We start from the raw sequence: 19,524 nt of genomic DNA, 5'->3' as shown, positions 1-19,524 counted from the left end.
CAAATGTTGTTGTCATCATCCTCAGCAGCACAAGTGGCATATTTCATCATCATCAACTACAAATTTTATCAGAATGCAATGACAAACAGCGCAATGATGATGAGGCAGGTCGTGTCGTAACCGATGTTGACGAGGTATGCCGGCAGCCCCACCCCATGAAAGGGGGCATGCGTCGCCTCTAGCAGGGCCAAGATGATTGACAGATTCACGCTGGCATAAAACGCCTCCTCCAAGGTAACCACGCCCATCCCAGATCTAGGAAGAAGGGGGAATGAACACTCAATTTACATCTGATGTGGGTTACAGTGTCAGCCTGGCTAAAAAATTCTCTTGGGGCTTGAGTGAGTACAATAAGAATGCAGGTTTGGATCCTGTGACCAGTAAAATGGTATGTTGCAAAGCCAATTCAACACCGTGACATGAGAAGTGTTACAATAATTACTGATATTTTCATTTTTATTATTACGCTTACTGTTATCATTTTCATTACTACACTTACAGTACTTTTATCATTAGTATTCAAAATTATCTTTATCATTGCTGTTGTTCTTATAATAAATTGTATGTACCCCGGAGAGTTATGAATTTTTACTAAACTTGGAAAACACAAGCACATATAAGTGGGTGTATACAAAATCAAAATGTGACAAACCGTCAACAGTAGGTGGTAATAGTTGCAGGGCTTTATCAACTTTGTTCATAGCAAAAGTTTTCTTTCTAACTTTTTTTTTTTTTTGCATATCATAGCACTCAAAATTTGGAGAATCAATTGTATCTTGCAAAATTTTAGTTCTGATCAGCTTCTCTGAAGCTGAAGCCTTTTGTAAAAGTATTCTGGACATATTCATGAAAAAAAAAAAAAAAAAAAACAAAAAAAACTTCGAAAAAAGTGACACACAGCAGTGAAGAGATCTTCAAACTTATTACAACAACAGAAAAAAAAAGCAGTGGGGAAAAAAAAAAAAAAACTTCATTCAAGAGATGAATGAGGTGCACACAATTCGAACAAGTAAGATGAAGACGAGCAATGCACAGTACAAACGATATTTCACAACAACCAAGTAAAAGAGCAATGGGCTAAAAATCATTTTTGTTCTTTTGAAGCAGCAGCAGGGAGAAGAGACTCAGCACAAACCACACTTTAAAGGGGTGATTTAGTTTTGGTTGAAATGGGGCTTCAGGTTTCCAACTTTTTTTTCTTTTTTCTTTTTTGTGAAGTACTAAACCTCTTCCAAAACATGAAAGAGCATACAATTCTAAGAGAATTCAAAGTTTATTTGATAAAAATTGATATTGATATGGCTGAAATATAAAAAAAATCACCTTTTATTAGGATTGCTTTGTTTTACTCTGTTTTTGGATATCTCAGCCATTTCTAAACCAATTTTCATCAAGTAATTTATCATTCCTCTTTATAGAATAGTATGCTCTTTGATATTTCTTAAGTGGTTTCTAATTATCTCACAAAAACTTAAAAGCCATATCCTCATCTCAACCAAAACGATACCATCCCTTTAACCTTTTTCGACACGTACCTGAGGAAGCCATTCAAGAAGAAGGCGGTGGCGGCTTTAGAGAAGATGGCCACCAGGTAGGGCAGGTTTCCGGTCTTCTTGAGGTCCTCCAGCCGTATGCCGCAGGAGTGCAGCCACATCCGACCAATCGGATTTGGGCCATACCAGAGGAAGCCAAGAACCTTGGATGTACACACAAAGTGGAGTAGGATATTGGATATATGTGAAAGCATCTCATTAACATTGATAGAAATATTGAAGCATTACAGCACTCCTATCTTTTAATCCTATAAATGTATTCTTTCATTATATTAGTATGATCTGTTACTAGTATTTCTCTCCTTGGTATTCATAGTTTCATCCATCAAAACTTGCAATTGATATTTAAACCATTTTCCCATCTCTCTCCTTTTCCCAATCTTTAGTGACTGTCTTTTTTTTCTGTATCTGTGAAAAAACTAGAAATGTCGCTACAGCGACTGGTTATACCCCACGCCAAACAACATTTCATAAGCTTTGGTCAAAACAACATTTCATAAGCTTTGGTCAAAAAACTGAGGAAGTAGTTAAATCCGCAAGATCTTTCCTTGATCTTCTGCCATTAATATGCCGTTACCATGGCAACGTACTTTCGGGTACTGTCGAAAAATGCGTCTTGCACATCTACAACCAAAGGCACACATCTGTACCAAGTTTCATGGAAATTGGGCAAAAACTGAGGAAGTAGTTTGCAACACAAAATTTTCCATCATTTTGGCTCATAATATGTGAGCTGTTACCATGGCAACATACTTTTTGTCACTGTCAAGAAATGTGTCATGCTGATCTATATCCTAAGACAAACATTCAATATGAATTCCATGAGAATTGGAAAAACACTGATGAAGCAGTTTTGCAATGAAGCATTTTGCCCTATATTTTACCAATAACATGCCGTTACCATGGCAACGCACTTTTTGCCACTGCGGAAATATGTGTCTTGCACATTAACATATTCAGATGAACATCTGTACCTAATTTCATAAAAATTCATCAAAAACTGTGGGAGGAGTTCGCGACGCAAGATTTGTACCCATTTTTGCCCATAATATGCCGTTACCATGGCAACGTACTTTTGGGTACTGTCAAAAAATACGTCTTGCACATCTACAACCCAAGGCACACATCTGTGCCAAGTTTTATGGGAATCAGTTGAAAACTGAGGAAGTAGTTCGCGACGCAAGATTTGCAACGGACCGACCGCCCGACCGACCGACCGCCCGACCGACCGCCCGACCGACCACCCGACCGCCCGACCGCCCGACCGCCCGACCGTCCGCTGATTCCTATATACCCCCTTCAAACTTCGTTTGGCGGGGGTATAATAACTGAAAATTGAAACCTACATGCAGTATACAGAGAATGCAAAGATATGCAATACACTATTAAAGTCACATTCATGCATCCCAACATAGTACCTCTGTAACCAAGAAGTAGGCAACCAACTTAATATTCATCACATGATATCTGTAATGGATGCCACATGCATGTTTCTACCACATGAGTAAATCCAAAAGATATTGCTAATGGTCTCATCTTGTAGGTACATAACTTTGACAAATGATTTTGACAAATAGATAGGCAAATAAAAGAAAAGAAAATAATGTTAGGCAAGATGCAGAAATTCTAGTGAAAAAAAAGAGTAGTGAAAGGAGGATGGTGAAAAATAGAACTCACCAGGAGTTTGTCATCACCATGCACACTTTGGTTTCACCCTCATCATTTTGGGTACTTGGGTCCCATCCTAGTGCCCCCCCCCCCCCCCCCACCAAAATTTCTACAAACTATAAGCCCCTCCCCCAATTTAAGATTTCTGCCCAATTTGGTCAAAATCCAGCCAACTGTTTATATAAAGAAGATGAAAATGTACAAAACTACCTAAGGTGGCATATTTGGGAACTACAGTATCTGAGGCCCCAATTGAGACACCAGGTTCCCTCCCTCCACTGATGATCCCTAGCAAGTTTGGTCAAAGTCAAAGTTCACCCATCGGTTTTCAAGAAGAAGATGAAAATGTGAAATAACTTTTTCTACAATGCAGGGCGGATACTCCTCAGTGATTGATTGCAATAGCTCACTTGAGCCATCCAGGTCAAGAGAGCTAAAGATAGGGTAAAACTGCTGGACTTTGCATTGCGCCATATTCTAATATTCAGCTTGAATTACTCATATTGTCATTGATAAAATACTTCCTGTAATACAGATAAACTCTGTTTGCAAAGCACCAGAAATATCCACAGAACAAATCAACACAAAAATCTGATTGGTTGAATGGTGAATTTGAACAATGAAGATCAGCGTTGACACTTTTGATAACGCTAGGGGCATTAGAGTATCTATGCAACTTTACAACCTTTAGTAATATTCCAAGTGGTGTACAGGGCCATGCATTTCAAGTCATATTCCATATATGAACAGCTACAATCTTGAATGCTATAATATCATCAGTTTATTGCCCTATGTCTACTTTGATCCTCATGTTCACAAGTCATTGTAGGGTAATTGTGAAAATGCTTTCTCACAAGCTGTGCCAAGTTGGATTGAATTCAGAAATACATGTACTGTAATACACAAAGCTATGGTACAACTTGTACTAATTGGTATTAAGTTATGACTGAAATACATTGTAATGTTACCATGGCAAAATCTGAAATGAACCCTGACCTTCACTCGTTCCATCATAAATGAAGCAAGTGAATTAGCCTTGTTAATGTCTCATCTTAACCCATTGAGGACGGTTTGATTTTGCTTCAACATGCATTTCCCATCATAGACACCTGCCCGAGTATACTTGGGGACTCGTCCTCAACGGGTTAATACAAAGTTTGATAATTTCCCATCAAATACTTCTTGGTATTATTGAACAAAGTGTGGAATTTGGCAATCTGTCCTATACATTGTATATAAGAACCTTGAATCACTGAAACCTCCTTTTCCTTCAAAAGTTGAAGGTTTATTTAACTTACAGATATATATGAACTTCCATGGTGCTGTAAAACTAGGAATGTTTGCGTGCATTTTAATTTCGCGAATTTCGCGAGAGCCAAGATTCACGAAATTCAAATGCATGTGAAAGTTCTTGTCTACACTACAAAATTGTATATGTATTAAGTGTCAGAGGCAACTCGCAAAAATTTCATGTTGTGGGAAAGGCTGTCGGCTCAAATTTGCAAAAATTTAATGCCGCAAAAAAATATTGTTTTACAGTGGTTTGAGAAGTTGTCGAGTTATGGCAGGATAGCAAAGCTATTTACATATAGACAGGGGGCATCCAGAATACAAACATGAAAACATTATTAGGCACTTGGCAGACACATAAATGCTGTGAACCAGAAACATGAGTACTTTTAATACACAAGAAAACAGGTCATTCTCAAACTTTCATACCTGGCATAGCATAGTGGACACAATGATTCCCATGACACCCATGCTTCTTGTTCAATGAGTCTCCTCTGTATCACAATATGGTGGTTGAAGTCCTGTAAAGGGAAGAATAAAGAGAGACTCAATCAGAAGAAAAATCTTTCAGAATGTTTGGAAAATTAAAAAGTAGAAATAGCATAGAACCTACAGAAAAAAAAAAATTAGAAACAATACATACAAACCAAAGCCAATACATTCAATTTGTCAATAGATATATAGTGCTACAAAAATTCAATTGTATAAACTACTACATTGTATGAAACTAAAAAAAGGAAAAGGAGCAAATATGTTACTCTTCTTAGTAAATGAAAAACAGCAACAACAGCACAGCATCACAACTCTGCAGGTTACCTGCATATCATGATGATAGCAAAAGATATGAATATGAATCTCTCATATGATTTTTATTAGAACAGAGACCACATTTTACTAAAAACCCATGATTCGAGATAAAAGCGAGCATTTATACATGTAAGTATATTGTACATTGTAGGCAAGGTATTCTCTCTACTCACGCGCCTGTTCAACAGCAAAGCTCCAGTACTGTGTGGGATACACCACTACAAACAGTGACCTATAATACAGTTGTAGTACCTTGAATTTTTTTCCTTATTATTTGTTTGAGGTCATATCTCGACAGGTGCATCTTTTGAATTTTGCCTGGTCGGTCAATATTTGAAGAGTACATGTCAACATCTTGTGAATGATCTAGCTGGGCCATCTAGGGTACTGATTCTGGCTCTCCCTTTATTCATGGTAATCAATCAACAATTTGCCACATACTCCTATGTTTATGTATGACTGAATTAAAGTGCATTTGGTGATCAGTCTGTTGCACGAATAACTAGAAAAGCACTCTGAGAGCGCAGACCTCCGCCTAGTCTAGCGGGCGACGTATTTTTAGCCTACTGTAAATCAGTGATTGGCAGTCAATAGAGGGCGCGACGATGTGGAAGTCGAGTTGACTAAAAATACGTCTAGCAAGAAACCTCCGAATAGAGGCGTGGAACCGGGTGTGGCAAGGCAGTTGTCAGTCGTCAACTCTCGAAGTTTTATTGGCTGAGCATCGGATGTCAATCAAAACACGTCGCAGAGCCCGAAGAAATGCTAGTCTACTCTCCTAGGTATACTAAAGATAATCTTTCAATAAATATACAGTTTGCCTCTCTCTTTCAGCTTACTACAGTATTTTTTCACTCTTCTCCATTCTTTTTGAGGTGTATTACATCTTACCTTACTTCAAATAGAAAAGAATGATGGCAATCAGTGCAACTGACTTCAGTTGTAAATCTATGAGGGTTTTTCACGTGGAAACTACGCCCAAATTACTGCCGAGTGCGAACCTTCAATATCATTGGAGTAAAGTCTACTTGATATTTACTTCAATTGTACGTTTCGGAAATGTATTTGATATCGACACTCCCCTTTGTATTTTTTAACCTTGAGTTACCATATATTTTGTATCAAACTTTGTATGATATGTGTTTAGCATGAATAAAGCTACCATAAAGACGTCAATCTCTATATCGGAGCACCATAGACTTTAAACAGGCATTTTCTGTGGTGTTCACTTGTGATCACACTGTCACGGAAGAACCCGTCCGCGGTAACATGGGCGTCCAAGGGGAAAACAAAGAGGAGCTGTGACACAAAAAGATTCCTGCAAAGCCAAAAGCCCAGGGGAAATATGGTGCATTCTTTGCAATCATGAAATTACGAGATGCCATCTATGTGGTCCTGGCAACAAGTAATAATAAACCGATTCAATCTGATTCACATTTCATTACAAATGCATATATGAGGACATCTTTGTGACCATTCTGTTTGCATGTACAATTTAGTCCATGGGCCAGGCCAGATAATGGTACCACCTGAGGTGGCAATACCTTTTTGGTGTCATTTTGTTTATCAAGCTATGATAGCATTTCCAAATGAGTAGCTTAGTCATAAATGAATTTTAAACCAATTTGGTCTCGTTGTTATATGCCTATACTTCTGAATCGAGACCAACCGCTATACAAAGAAGAGCACTGTCTTCTGTATGTTCACAGGTGTTTTGTTGTAAACGCGGTGCGCTTAGTCTTTATCCAAGGCAGCGAAGGGAATATCCAAGGGTTATGATGTCCACAGCGCTTAGTCTAATATTCAAGACGGCGAAGGGAATATCCAAAGCTTATAATACAATGCATATCCCTTTATCTAAAAACAACAACAACAGAGCAATTCCTCGTGAATTTTATCGTATTTTCTAATTATTTATCATTTTCCGGTGAAAACGCTACAGCTGGTGAAAACGCTACAGTGAAAACGCTAATACCACGCCAATGTCGCTTTATTTCCAGCCAACAATGAAAGATAATGCAAAAACAATGTACCGGTACACTACGATACATTATAATAAATAATGTTGTAAATGAACAGAATGATTTTTGTTTAAAACTGATGTATTTGTTGAGAGGGTGGTATAAAAACAATATTGATAATCCCTTTTGTTAGGAAGTTTAGATATGATAACGGTACATTGGTGTAGATAAAGACTAAGCGCACCGCGTGACAGCTGTGGACATCATAACCATTTGGATATTCCCTTCGCTGCCTTGAATAAAGACTAAGCGCACCGCGTTTGCAACAGAACACCTGTGGACATACAAAAGGCAGTGCTCTTCTTTGTATAGCGGTTTAGTTTCGATTCAGAAGTACAGGGATATAAAAACGAGACCAAATTGGTTAAAAATTCATTTATTATGACTAAGCTACTCATTTGGAAATGCTATCATAGCTTGATAAGCACATCTATGTCCGACAAACAAAATGACACCAAAAAGGTCTTGCCACCTCAGGTAGTACCAAAAACCCATTTTTCGGGTCTTGGCCCATGAACTAATATGGCTAAATTGAGTATCATCAACAAGCGAACAACTGTGGTAAAATACACGTACAAACACGCACGCACATACACACCAACACACACACACACACACACACACACACACACAAGACGTATTACGCAACTGAGGCACAACACGCAAGAGTTGTGTCCATGTCCAAATCGCTAGAAGTTACACGTGTACATGGCTCTGCTAAATAGTCTTGTGCCATTTTCGCCTGGAACATCTCATTTAGAGGTTAGGCGTGGTTGTTGAAATAACATTCACTTGATTCGACCTTTCAGAAGAAATGATTATACTCGTATTTTCTGACAAGATTTCAGAAATGATTGATATGTTCCTTCATGTCCTTTCTGGGATTCATCATTCCAAGGATCGTTAATCTGATAATGAAATCAGGTTCGTTATTCCGAAAACGAAATATTCTTCTTTTAGTTACAAAATACGTTGATGTGACAGCAATAATAAAAAGGTTAAATATTATGCAGTAAAAATTGAATGAAAACAAGCACACGTATTCATGCCTACACACGTGCACACACAAGCATTGACACACACAAGGACAAGTATAATGACAAACATACACAAACTAAAAACGTCAAAAATAAAGCATTCGTGTATGTGCTGATATTCCCCTTTGAAGTACGGCCCAAATCATAGATCAGCCCCTTCCAACTCTCATAACTCAAATGCATCAGACAGGCAGTTGTAAACCATGGATGACAGCATGTTTTACAGTAGGGCCTACTAGTAGTCGTTGAAATAATGGTTTAGTTTTCGGCCTATTTGCACACATGTAGAACGCAAGGTTTCACTTCATATCCTATTATTCGATATTATTCGATAAGTTATTACTCTATTGAGGCACTTCCATCATGACTGGCGATGTATGTGTCGCTAGACAGAATCTATAGCTTTATAGAGGATCACATTTCCATGTTTCGCCATTCGAACAAAGTCACTTTCTTTGTCAGCTCAATTGGACATTGTGAAAAGTGTCTTTTTTTTCAGGCAAACGTCTATCAAAGCAATGAAAATTCTGGCTTTCGTGCGCTAGCCACTAACGCAAGTTATTTATACAGATATTTGGTTGAATAGATGCAGAAAATCATGATGGATAAAGCTTGAAAAGAAAAGTATTACAGTGTGCTGATAAAAGAGAACAGGGTCTTTCGCGAAGCGTAATAAGCGGTATCGTGTTTAACATCTTCTATGGAGTGAGAATGGTGAATCTCCACATGCAAGCGAAGCTTCTATCTGAAATCGTTCGTCACTGCATTCAGAGCAACAATTTTGAAAATTTCAATTCAGATGTCCTCATGCTCACTTGAGGTGCATCCATATTTAAAGAGTATGTTTTACCCATTTACGCCTATACTTCCTAGTCATATTTCACACTTTCAACAAAAATATATAAAAAAAAAATACTGCTGGCGCTCGCGCATTTCCAAACATTTACCTAATGTCTATACTTTGTGATGCCACGTTGACCTGCTGTACACCTGGGCCCTGTTTTATCAAAAGATAAAATCGATTTTAAATTTCCTTACCACACAGGCTGCCATAGACTTACAGTTGAAATCAACTATATAATCAATTTTAACTCTTCATAAAACAGGGCCCTGGAAGTATAACTTTAACTTTTCAACCAATGTATAACGTCCCTGAGCCTCGAAGCACTTTCTGAGATATGAAAACCAGGAAAGTAATATATAGGAATTACCATGAGCTACCAACTATATGTGACAGTGCACCTCAAAACAAACAAAAAGTCGCCAGATATGAATTTTTAGTTAAGACCATATTCTGAAAGACCAGACTTTAAGCTTTAAAATGATGTATAACTCAAATCAAATGGACTCTCCTAACCTATCTAAATATTGGAAAGAAAGCACAAACTCAGGAAAAGTGTGAACTGAGAAAAGAGGCTCTGAAGTACAGTGTCTATTCAAGCGCTTAATCTTTACCAAACCGAGCTGGCTGTACGATGAATGGGACAAAAAACAGGAAGTTAACCACCAGAGTAACAACAATGAAGGGATTATCAGATTAAACTGAAATTAAGCATGCCTCATTAACACATTCTGTCCATAATTAATGCCAACTTTTAAAGCAGTGGCACTATTTGTTCAAAAGTTATTAGAGTTGAAAGTGAAGAGTGTGGACAAGGTTTTTCAGAAATGAAAAAGGGATTCGAAAGACGCACCTAATCACAATATTCTGCCAAAAATGTTCGAGATAAACTGCTAAAAAAACACACTTTCCTGCCCGTTTTATGATACCAAATTTTAGCATAATGTAAAGGAAGACCCGCTCTTTCAGAAAATATGAAAAAGTCAAGTTCGGCTAGGTTGACCCATTTCACTTATTTTCAGTCCTCACGCAAAATCAGTGTGTGCGACTTTATGTTCGTTTTGAGGTGCACGGTCACATATAAGCATGTACACAAATTATTCGTGGATGTTTGATTTGACAACGGTGAAATTGGATAAAAAATGATCATCACTTGTCTTTTCCGGCGCTTTGGCCATGGTCACATATTGTGCGTGTTATGCTTCAGTTTCGTAAGTAGGTCGTGCTTTTTTTTTTCTTCCTTTGCGTGTGTGTGTATGCATAAGCCTCATTGGTTAGCTTAATTTTCTGCATTGGCATGCATTCGGAATGGTGAGAAAGATGTCCTCATTTGCATTTGTAAAGAAATGTGAATCAGATTGAATCGGTTTATCATTACTTGTTGCCAGGATCACATAGATGGCATCTCGTAATTTCATGATTGCAAAGAATGCACCATATTTCACCGGTGCCTTTGGCTTTGCAGGAATCTTTTTGTGTCGCAGCTCCTCTTTGTTTTCCCCTTGGACGCCCATGTTACTGCGGACGGGTTCTTCCGTGACAGTGTGATCACGCGGAACACGATAGAAAATGCCTGTTTAAAGTCTACGGTGCTCCGATATAGAGATTGATGTCTTGACGGCAGCTTTATTGATGTTAAGCAAATATCATGCAAAGTTTAACACAAAATATATAGTAACTCATGGTTAAAAATGATAAAGGGGAGTAATGATATCAAATACATTTCCGAAACGTACAATTAAAGTAAATATCAAATAGACTTTACTCCAATAATTGAACGTTTGCATTCGGCAGTAATTTTGGCGTAGTTTCCACGTGCAAAACCCTCATAGATGTACAACTGAAGTCAGTTGCACTGATTGCCATCATTCTTTTCTATTTGAATTAAGGTAAGATGTAATACACCTCAAAAAGAATGGAGAAGAGTGAAAAAATACTGTAGTAAGCTGAAAGAGAGAGGCAAACTGTATTTTTATTGAAAGATTATCTGTAGTATACCTAGGAGAGTAGACTAGCATTTCTTCGGGCTCTGCGACGTGTTTTGATTGACATCCGATGCTCAGCCAATAAAACTTCGAGAGTTGGCGACTGACAACTGTCTTGCCACACCCGGTTCCACGCCTCTATTCGGAGGTTTCTTACTAGACGTATTTTTAGTCAACTTGACTTCCACATCGTCGCGCCCTCTATTGACTGCCAATCACTGATTTAGGCTAAAAATACGTCGCCCGCTAGACTAACCTCCGCCAAGCATGCAGCTCATTTCCACTACTGATCTTGTTATTCCATAGAGATATCAGTGATTTCCACCCATATAGATACATACATATGTAGCATTGTGTGCTGAAAGTCGCCCGATTTCCTAAGGCTGCGTTCACATAGAAGTATTCGGTATTCGGTATTCGCTATTCGGGCCCCGAATACACCATCACCCGCACCGTCAACTCACCATCACATGCAGTGAGGATTTCTTCCTCCTACATCCTAGCAAATCTTATTAACAATTTCTAAACTGCATCAGAATGTCAGTCTACATGCTTATTTTTGCTAAAGGGCAAATCCAGACCAAAATTGTCATTATTTCAGAAACGAGAGACGGTATACGCTGCAAGAAAATCGAAAAAGTTCGATTCCCACTTTGCTATACTTTTCGCAGCTATTCGGTACTTTCGAATAGTGCCCTCCTATGTGAACCGGTGTGAGGAAATCCTATCGTTCGATTCAAGCTATTCGCGTGCCCTCGAAAAACGAGCTCGAATACCCGAATAGTATACTTCTATGTGAACGCAGCCTAATATAGAAGCCTTTGTTACGTCACAAACCCTCAGCTGCACGGCGCGCCTCGCCGTAGCAGAAACTAGAGCACACACTTTAGCGTGTGCATTCAAACCTCAAATACGCGCAGCCTGAACTCCCAAGTTCATTGACCCTACTTGCCAAAATATCAAAAATCCTTCATAAATTCCCCCAAAATTCTCGGATCACTGCCAAAAGTTAATTGTTTGTTACTGTGTCATTCTCAACCTTTCCTGCAAGTGTCATCCCAATCCGTTCACTACTTTTTGAGTTATTTTGCACACGGACAAACGAACTAACAAACTAACTAACGAACAAACCAACGGTAACGAAAACATAACCTCCTCCCTTGGCGGAGGTAATAATTTCACATCAACTGCACTGAATATCATGCCCATTTCAACAAGGGTGAAACGGGTCAACCTAGTCAATCTTGAGTTTTTCAGATATTCTGAAAGAGCCATTCTTTTTCTACATTATTCTGAAGTTTGGGATCATTAGAATAAATATGAAAGTGTGTTTTTTTTTGCAGTTTTTCTAGAGCACTTTTTTGTAGAATGGTGTGATTAGGTATGTTGTGCAGGCCCCTTTTCATTTCTTAAAAATCCTTTACATGCTCTTCACTCTCAACTGACAACCCCTTCATTGCTGTTGCCATGGTGGTTTACATCCTGTTTTTTTTTAATAGACCTTATACACTTTGGAGCCTCTTTCCTCTGCTCACACTTTTCCAGAGTGTGTGCTTTCTTTCCAATATTTAGGTAGGTTAGGAGAGTCCATTTGAATTATGTTATTACATATTTTAAAGCTTTTAAAAGTCTGCTCTTTCAGAATGTGCCCCTAACTAACTAAAAAAAGACTAGAATTATCACTGAAGGTGATTAATACCCCTGCCCCTAGTGTTGCTTTATACATTGTAGTATGTGATGTCATGAGGGCAATGACGTTAATATCAAGTTTGTGCATTTGTCGAATTGGAAACAGAATAATTTTAGTTTACTGTACAATTACAGAGTTGACACTGAGTATAAAACTTACAGGAAATGGAAACATGCTTTCCCCCAGCATCACTACGCTTAAAGACCATCATGCACACCAAATTTGACCTTCAGAGCTTGAATGGTTTATTTTGTTACAAAAATGAGTGGTTACCATGGCAACACATTTTCCTTAAAAAAAAACATTGGTGTCTTGCAAAACTACACTTCTAGATCATGATATACTAAATTTGACTTTAATTGCTTGAATGATATAAAAGTTATTCGATCTGCAAGGTTTGGTAAAATTGTGGTTACCATGGCAACGGTTTGTGTGACAAACACAACTAGAAATGTCGCTAAGGCGACTGGTATGCCTCTGCCATAATGCATGATTCTCCTAATAGGTCTATAGTACATGTGGACAATGTGTGATTACATTTTCACAAAACTGGCAAAATATTAAAATGACAAGTTTATCACAAATGTGTTGAATGGTCACCTTCCTTGACCTAGGTTTAATTGGATGAATAGGAGGAGGGCATGTATTTGGGGATTTAAGGACTTTAACTTGACTTTGACCCATTCATAAGTTTAGGATAATCACTGTCAGGCAGAACATTCATAAATATGTAGTAAGTTTCAAGATAACTTGAGCCACTTCCCAGATATGGAGGAAAAAGTTAGTTTAGCACTTTCCCTTGATCTTTGACCTTTTGACCTTTGAGGCAAACAAAAAAAAAAAAGAAAAAAAAAAGAGAGAAAGTTTCTAGAGAATCTCCATAAGGTGATACATGCATACACCAAGTGTTTAAAAAAAAATCCTGCTAGCATTGCATGAGGGAAATAGTACAATTTTGAAGTGTTGCCCTTGACCTTTGACCCCTGACCTTTGACCCCATGAACCCTAAATTCTCTAGATAATCACTGCCAGTCAGTACATGAATATACCTTGAACAATTTCCAAGGTATGGAGAAAAAAATAAAGTTTTAATATTTTTACTTGACCTTTTAACCTTTGACCTCATGACCCCAAACTTTCACCAGAGAATCTCAATTGGGTAATACATGTATACTGTAGGTTTCATGAAAATATCTTCAGGCATTGCATAGATATGGTGGAAATAGTGAAATTTTACATATTTGACCTTGAGCATGTGCACCCAAAAGTTGATAGGCACAACTTCATCCCCTAATACACATACATGCCAAGTTTCATTAGGATACCTCAAAAGGTTTTTCAGTTACGCTGTCCACAAAATTCATTACGGACGGACGGACGGACGGAAGGACGGATGGACGGACGGACGGACGGAAGGACGGTCGGACAACCCGAAAACATAATGCCTCCGGCACCACTTCGTGGTGGAGGCATAAAAATTATGTGTTCCACATCTATACCTCGGGCCATACGGGCCATAATGCCTACCAAATTTGGTTTCAATTGCTTGAGAACTGTGGAAGAAGTTCACTCCACAGGATTAAAAAACAACAACACGCGGTTACCATGGCAACGCATTGTCCGATACAAATACAAAGGACATTTTGCAAAACTACACTTAAAGAGCATCATACACACCAAATTTCACCTTCATAGATTAAATGGTTCAATTTGGTACAAAAATGAGTGGTTACCATGGCAACACATTTTTCTTACATTATCACATTGGTGTCTTGCATAACTACACCTCCTGATCATCATACATACTAAATTTGACCTTAATTGCTTGAATGATGTGGAAGTTATTCAATCCACAAGGTTTTGGTGAAATTATGGTTACCATGGCAACGCTTTGTCCGACAAACACAAAAATTATGCGTTCCACATCTATGCCTCAAGGCCATAATGCCTACCAAATTTGATTTCAATTGCTTCAAAACTGTGGAAGTTGTTCACTCCACATGATTTCAAAGAAAACATGCGGTTACCATGGCAATGCTTTGTCAAGTACAAATACAAAGAGTGTCTTGCATAGCTACACCTTTCCTGCAATTTTCATCCAAATTCGTTACCTACTTTTTGAGTTATTTTGCACACAGACAAACTAACTAACTAACTAACAAACAAACAAACCAATGGTCACGAAAACATAACCTTCCCCCTTGGCGGAGGTAATAACACAGTAACAGCAGATTTGTGACAGAAAAAATCTACTTTGTCTGCAGATTATCCAATCATTGTTTTGATAGCAGAAATTCTAAAGAATTTGATAGGGTTGGGGTTTTAGGTGGTATGGAATTGTTAAATGGTATTGTTAAATTCAAGTATCAGAATGGCTAATCACTTTCGACATCCAGCCGAATCCCTGCTTGGCAAACTGCTTGGCACACTCTCTTATTGCCACAAACTAGCATTATACTAACATGAAAACATATGAGTGGGACTGCAAGGACAGCAGCAATTCTGCTTAACCCACCACCTACAGTGTAGGCTTCAGTTTCTGTACCCATTCACATGGGTGAACCAACATTTAAGAATTTTTAGCTGGCAGAAATGTATCAATACATTGCTTTGAAAGTGATTGCTATACAGAATCAGAGCGTATGTGAGTTTTGTCCTGGCAGATCATATTACAGGATATAACAGTACAGTAAGAGTACCGGTTTTCGACACTTTAGCACATTTCCTTGTTTACCATCAATACTGCACCGTTTTACCTCGGAATTTCGATATGAAGTTGAGCTACAAAGGCCAATAATAATATGCCTTAAACGAATTCCCATTTGAATGCACTCGCGTTCAATTTTTAAACGATTTCCGTCACGTCGTCGCTGGCATCAGATTTCGACACCCAGCATCATTTTTCGACACAATCACAGCGCGCATCACACAGAAATCACATGGCGCGTACAGTACGCGTACACTGCATTGTGGACGCAAACTAGCAATCATACCGGCGCAAGAACTTGTTGTTTCCTCTATAACGTGTCTTGATATGGGAATGTCGAAATCTGGTGCAACATTCCCAAAGCCAACTCTTTCTACAAGTTTGCTCATTTATCACGAATTCAGCCATGAAATTGCTAAAGACGATTATGAAATCAAACATCAAGATTTGGCAAACAAACTGATACTAAAGCAAGATAACCGGCACGGGTGAATTTAATTTTACGGCGATGTATACAAAATGCGTCATATTGTTTTGAACCCCTAAAAATGGCTGACATTAACATTTCTGCTGACACTGTGTTGCTTTTCTCCTAAATATTCTACCGTCGGATTATGATGACAAGTGACAAACGGTGTTTATATAAGACTAGAAATGTGATTAATAACTTGGTTGATTGCTGAAGTCAGACGTTTGTATTGAGTATAAAATTTTATAAGAATTATCTGCTGGGTGTCGAAATCTGGGTCCTGTTGAAAACTGGTGCACTAACGGTAGTTGTTGAATTCATGTTCATGGAATACAGCAGTGAACACAGAAATGTACACATGCACGTTACATGATCAGGAGTTGATATTTTCACATGTTGTTAGATTTGCGAATAGTACCCAGATCGCAGAATTCCCACGAATAACCCCAGGAAAACAGGTATGGTATGAAGTCTCATTAATAAAGATTGTCTTTGATGCGTTTGAGGTGACAAAAAATGATGTCAAGTATCAAAACTAAATGCAATCGTAAAATTTGCTTTGTGTTTGCTCTGTGTTGTGGGCTGTTCAGGTACAGCCCTGTCGCGATTTATAAAGCGACTGGGCTGTGTATAGTTATAGTGTACAGTGCATTTACATAATATGTGTATGCACAGGCCTGTCACATCATTATCACAGCAAGTCATGACTGTGTATAGTTAGTGTACAGTGTATTCAGGGAGGTGGAAGAAAGATGGAGATGGCACTCTGAGAGCTTCCCTCAGAGAAAAAATCAAGTGGTCTTACACCGATTAACGTCTTGAAATCCAACCCTCATTCTGTGATAAATATGTCAAAATCTGGCCTTATCGGTCCACCCATCACCCTCCGGCGCACTAGAGTGACGCAACATGATCTCCTTTCCAGGCCTTCCATAAACACACGCTCGTAAAAATCGGGCTTTGAAGCGATGCGTGGCACCGACAATATGACGTCATATTCAAAATTTTGGCAGTCTATTACATTCAGTGAAAGACGTCCCCCTTCGAAAGCTACAACTTATGGCTCAAGAATTGGGTAGCGTGGTATGTCTATACCTTTCGCTGGTTCAGCAGACTGTGCTGAGGAGATTGCCGTTTGAACCAGCGAAATCGGTACACAAACAACGGAGTTACTGAGCAGTAAGTTTTGTGCGCTAGAGATGTCATCATATTGTTTCTGTATCGATTATGAGAAATCCCGCACATTTCCGCAATTTTTTTATAGTTAGAGAGGTAGGCCTGACCTTGATCTTCAAAATGATATAAGTTACATGAGCGTGTTCGGGCGTGTTTTCAAACAGTTCGAGTGTAAAAGTAGTGCTTCATAGAGACCGAGGCGGGTTTTTTTTTCGTCTGCACCCGAGCGAGCTGGGGCTTTTCAGCGTACTCGTCGGGTTGTTGTAGGGCCGCCGCGTAGGCGTCGGGACAGCGTTCGTTGCCGTTGTTTCGGTGAATTTGAGTTACTAGTAAATACATATTGGAATGGAAAGTTGAGTGTTAAAAAGTGTAAATTAGACATATCAGCCTTGATTATAATAATTTTCCGTAGAGAATTAAAGATGATATCTATAAAAGCCTAGATGTATGATGCTGTAAGTATATTTTAGGGGGAAAAACAGAGCTTAGTATACAGTGTTTCGCCTCACTCCCTCGATCATTCATCGGTAAATACCGATAATCGGCTTGACTCTACCCCATGCTAACGTTACAAAAAATTGAATTAAAATAGTAGAGTACACCTCTGGAGCTAGTAGAATCTAACGTTTAACAGTGGTTAGATTCTAGTTTGTGAAATACTAGAGTCTACTAGCTAGGACTAACGTTAGGTATGCTTTTGCTAGGCAGCGTACCTGAGGTGACGCTGCGCTATTAAACAGTGTCCTGAGCCTTGCCCTTGCCTTGGCCTCCAATTTCCAAGCCAAGGCCCAACCAACTTTCTGAGTTTCAGTTTCAATTGCAAATCAAATTTCATTAAGTTGCTGTGTCAATGTGATTTTGAATTTGCTAAAAGCAATTCCTCCTCAACAAACTCGTCTCCGTCAAAATCACGATCGCCAGAACCACTACCACTGCTTACACCACTGCTTTACAGAATTGCCTTACAGAATACAATCTGTACACTCTATGAGTTCTGTGCTTACACCGTAGGACGCCAATTTATTCCCCGACCACAATGCATTTCGCGTCGTGATTTCCGCCACAAGATTTACGACTTGCAGTGCGCCGAGCGTGAGTAATGGGATTACGGGAGGGGGAAAAAAACGCTGTCGGGGCCACGCATGACTTCAAAGGAGACTCAGAAGAGCACACTCCATCTTTCTTCCACCTCCCTGGTGTATTTACATAATATGCACAGCCCTGTACAGTGTATTTACATAATATGTGTATGCACAGGCCTGTCACATCATTATCACAGCAAGTCATGACTGGTACTCTTAGTGGTCTCAGTCTGGTGGCCCCTGGCTGGGCCCCCTGCCTTGGGCCAGCACTTAGGCTCCTGGCCTCGGCCTGGCCTTGGGCCCCGTGAGCCCCTGGGCCACCGGAGCCCCTGGGCCACCGGGGCCCCCTGGGCCATTGGGCCTGGGCCCACTTGGGCTATGGGCCCCTGGTTCTGGGCTAAGGCCCGTGGCCTTGGGTCCGGCCTTAGGCCCCGCCTTTGGCCCGGCTGTACTTTGTACATGGTCTATGTGAAATCAGGCTTGTCTGTAACTGTATAATTACAAATAATTACAAATAATCACAAATGATCAACAGGTCCATACTACATATAGGACTATATGAATATATGATTATATGAATATATGTGAATACATATATTACTGTATATGAATATATAAAATGTGATCAGCCATTCTGTTACAGTGTCAGATCTGCAGTCATTCATATATAGCAAATTTTATGCATGTAGAACATGGCATACATTCATGTGTACAGTATGCTACTTGATTGAACCAGCCAATAGACCTTATGCGTTGACGTCATCACTCGCTTGACAACCTCTCGCGACGCCATCTTAGAGGGCAAGCGAGTCCTTGACATCGCAGAGGCGTGCAGCTAGTTATGTGCTTTTCCTATGCGCGCTAGCGGCGATCGCTCTACTCGCCGCCAGTCCCCAGGCTAGTGGCAGGTTTTTTTTACCATCAAACAAGTTTGACATGACATGACACATTATGCAGCAATATTTGGGTAATTTTCTCACATTGTGCAATCGAAATACTCACAGTAACTACAGAATTCCTAGGTTATATCGCAGAAATTTGTATCCATAGCACAACATCGCCGTTCGCTGAATGCATGTCGCCATTTTTAATTTCATTAGCCAATCACATGCGAGGTACGTGTTTTAGTAAAAAACACGTAGAAATCTACCTCACATGTGATTGGCTAGCGGATTCGTAGGTTGATGAGCTGTTACGA

At 39.2% G+C, this 19,524-nt stretch overlaps 1 protein-coding gene across 1 annotated transcript; it reads right to left on the bottom strand.

The window, feature by feature from the left end:
• On the bottom strand, nt 1-1,675 carry LOC140231041 (uncharacterized). Its single transcript, XM_072311196.1, has 2 exons — nt 1,536-1,675; nt 1-255 (listed from the first exon to the last, which is right to left on the bottom strand). Exons 1-2 carry the CDS (start codon nt 1,652-1,654, stop codon nt 69-71), a joined length of 306 nt encoding a protein of 101 aa, XP_072167297.1. The 5' UTR covers nt 1,655-1,675; the 3' UTR covers nt 1-68.
• Between the last annotated feature and the right edge of the window lie 17,849 nt (nt 1,676-19,524).

Source organism: Diadema setosum, chromosome 7, assembly GCF_964275005.1.
Source record: "Diadema setosum chromosome 7, eeDiaSeto1, whole genome shotgun sequence".
In the NCBI taxonomy this organism is placed as follows: domain Eukaryota; kingdom Metazoa; phylum Echinodermata; class Echinoidea; order Diadematoida; family Diadematidae; genus Diadema; species Diadema setosum.
This window is presented reverse-complemented; position numbering and strand designations above follow the sequence as displayed.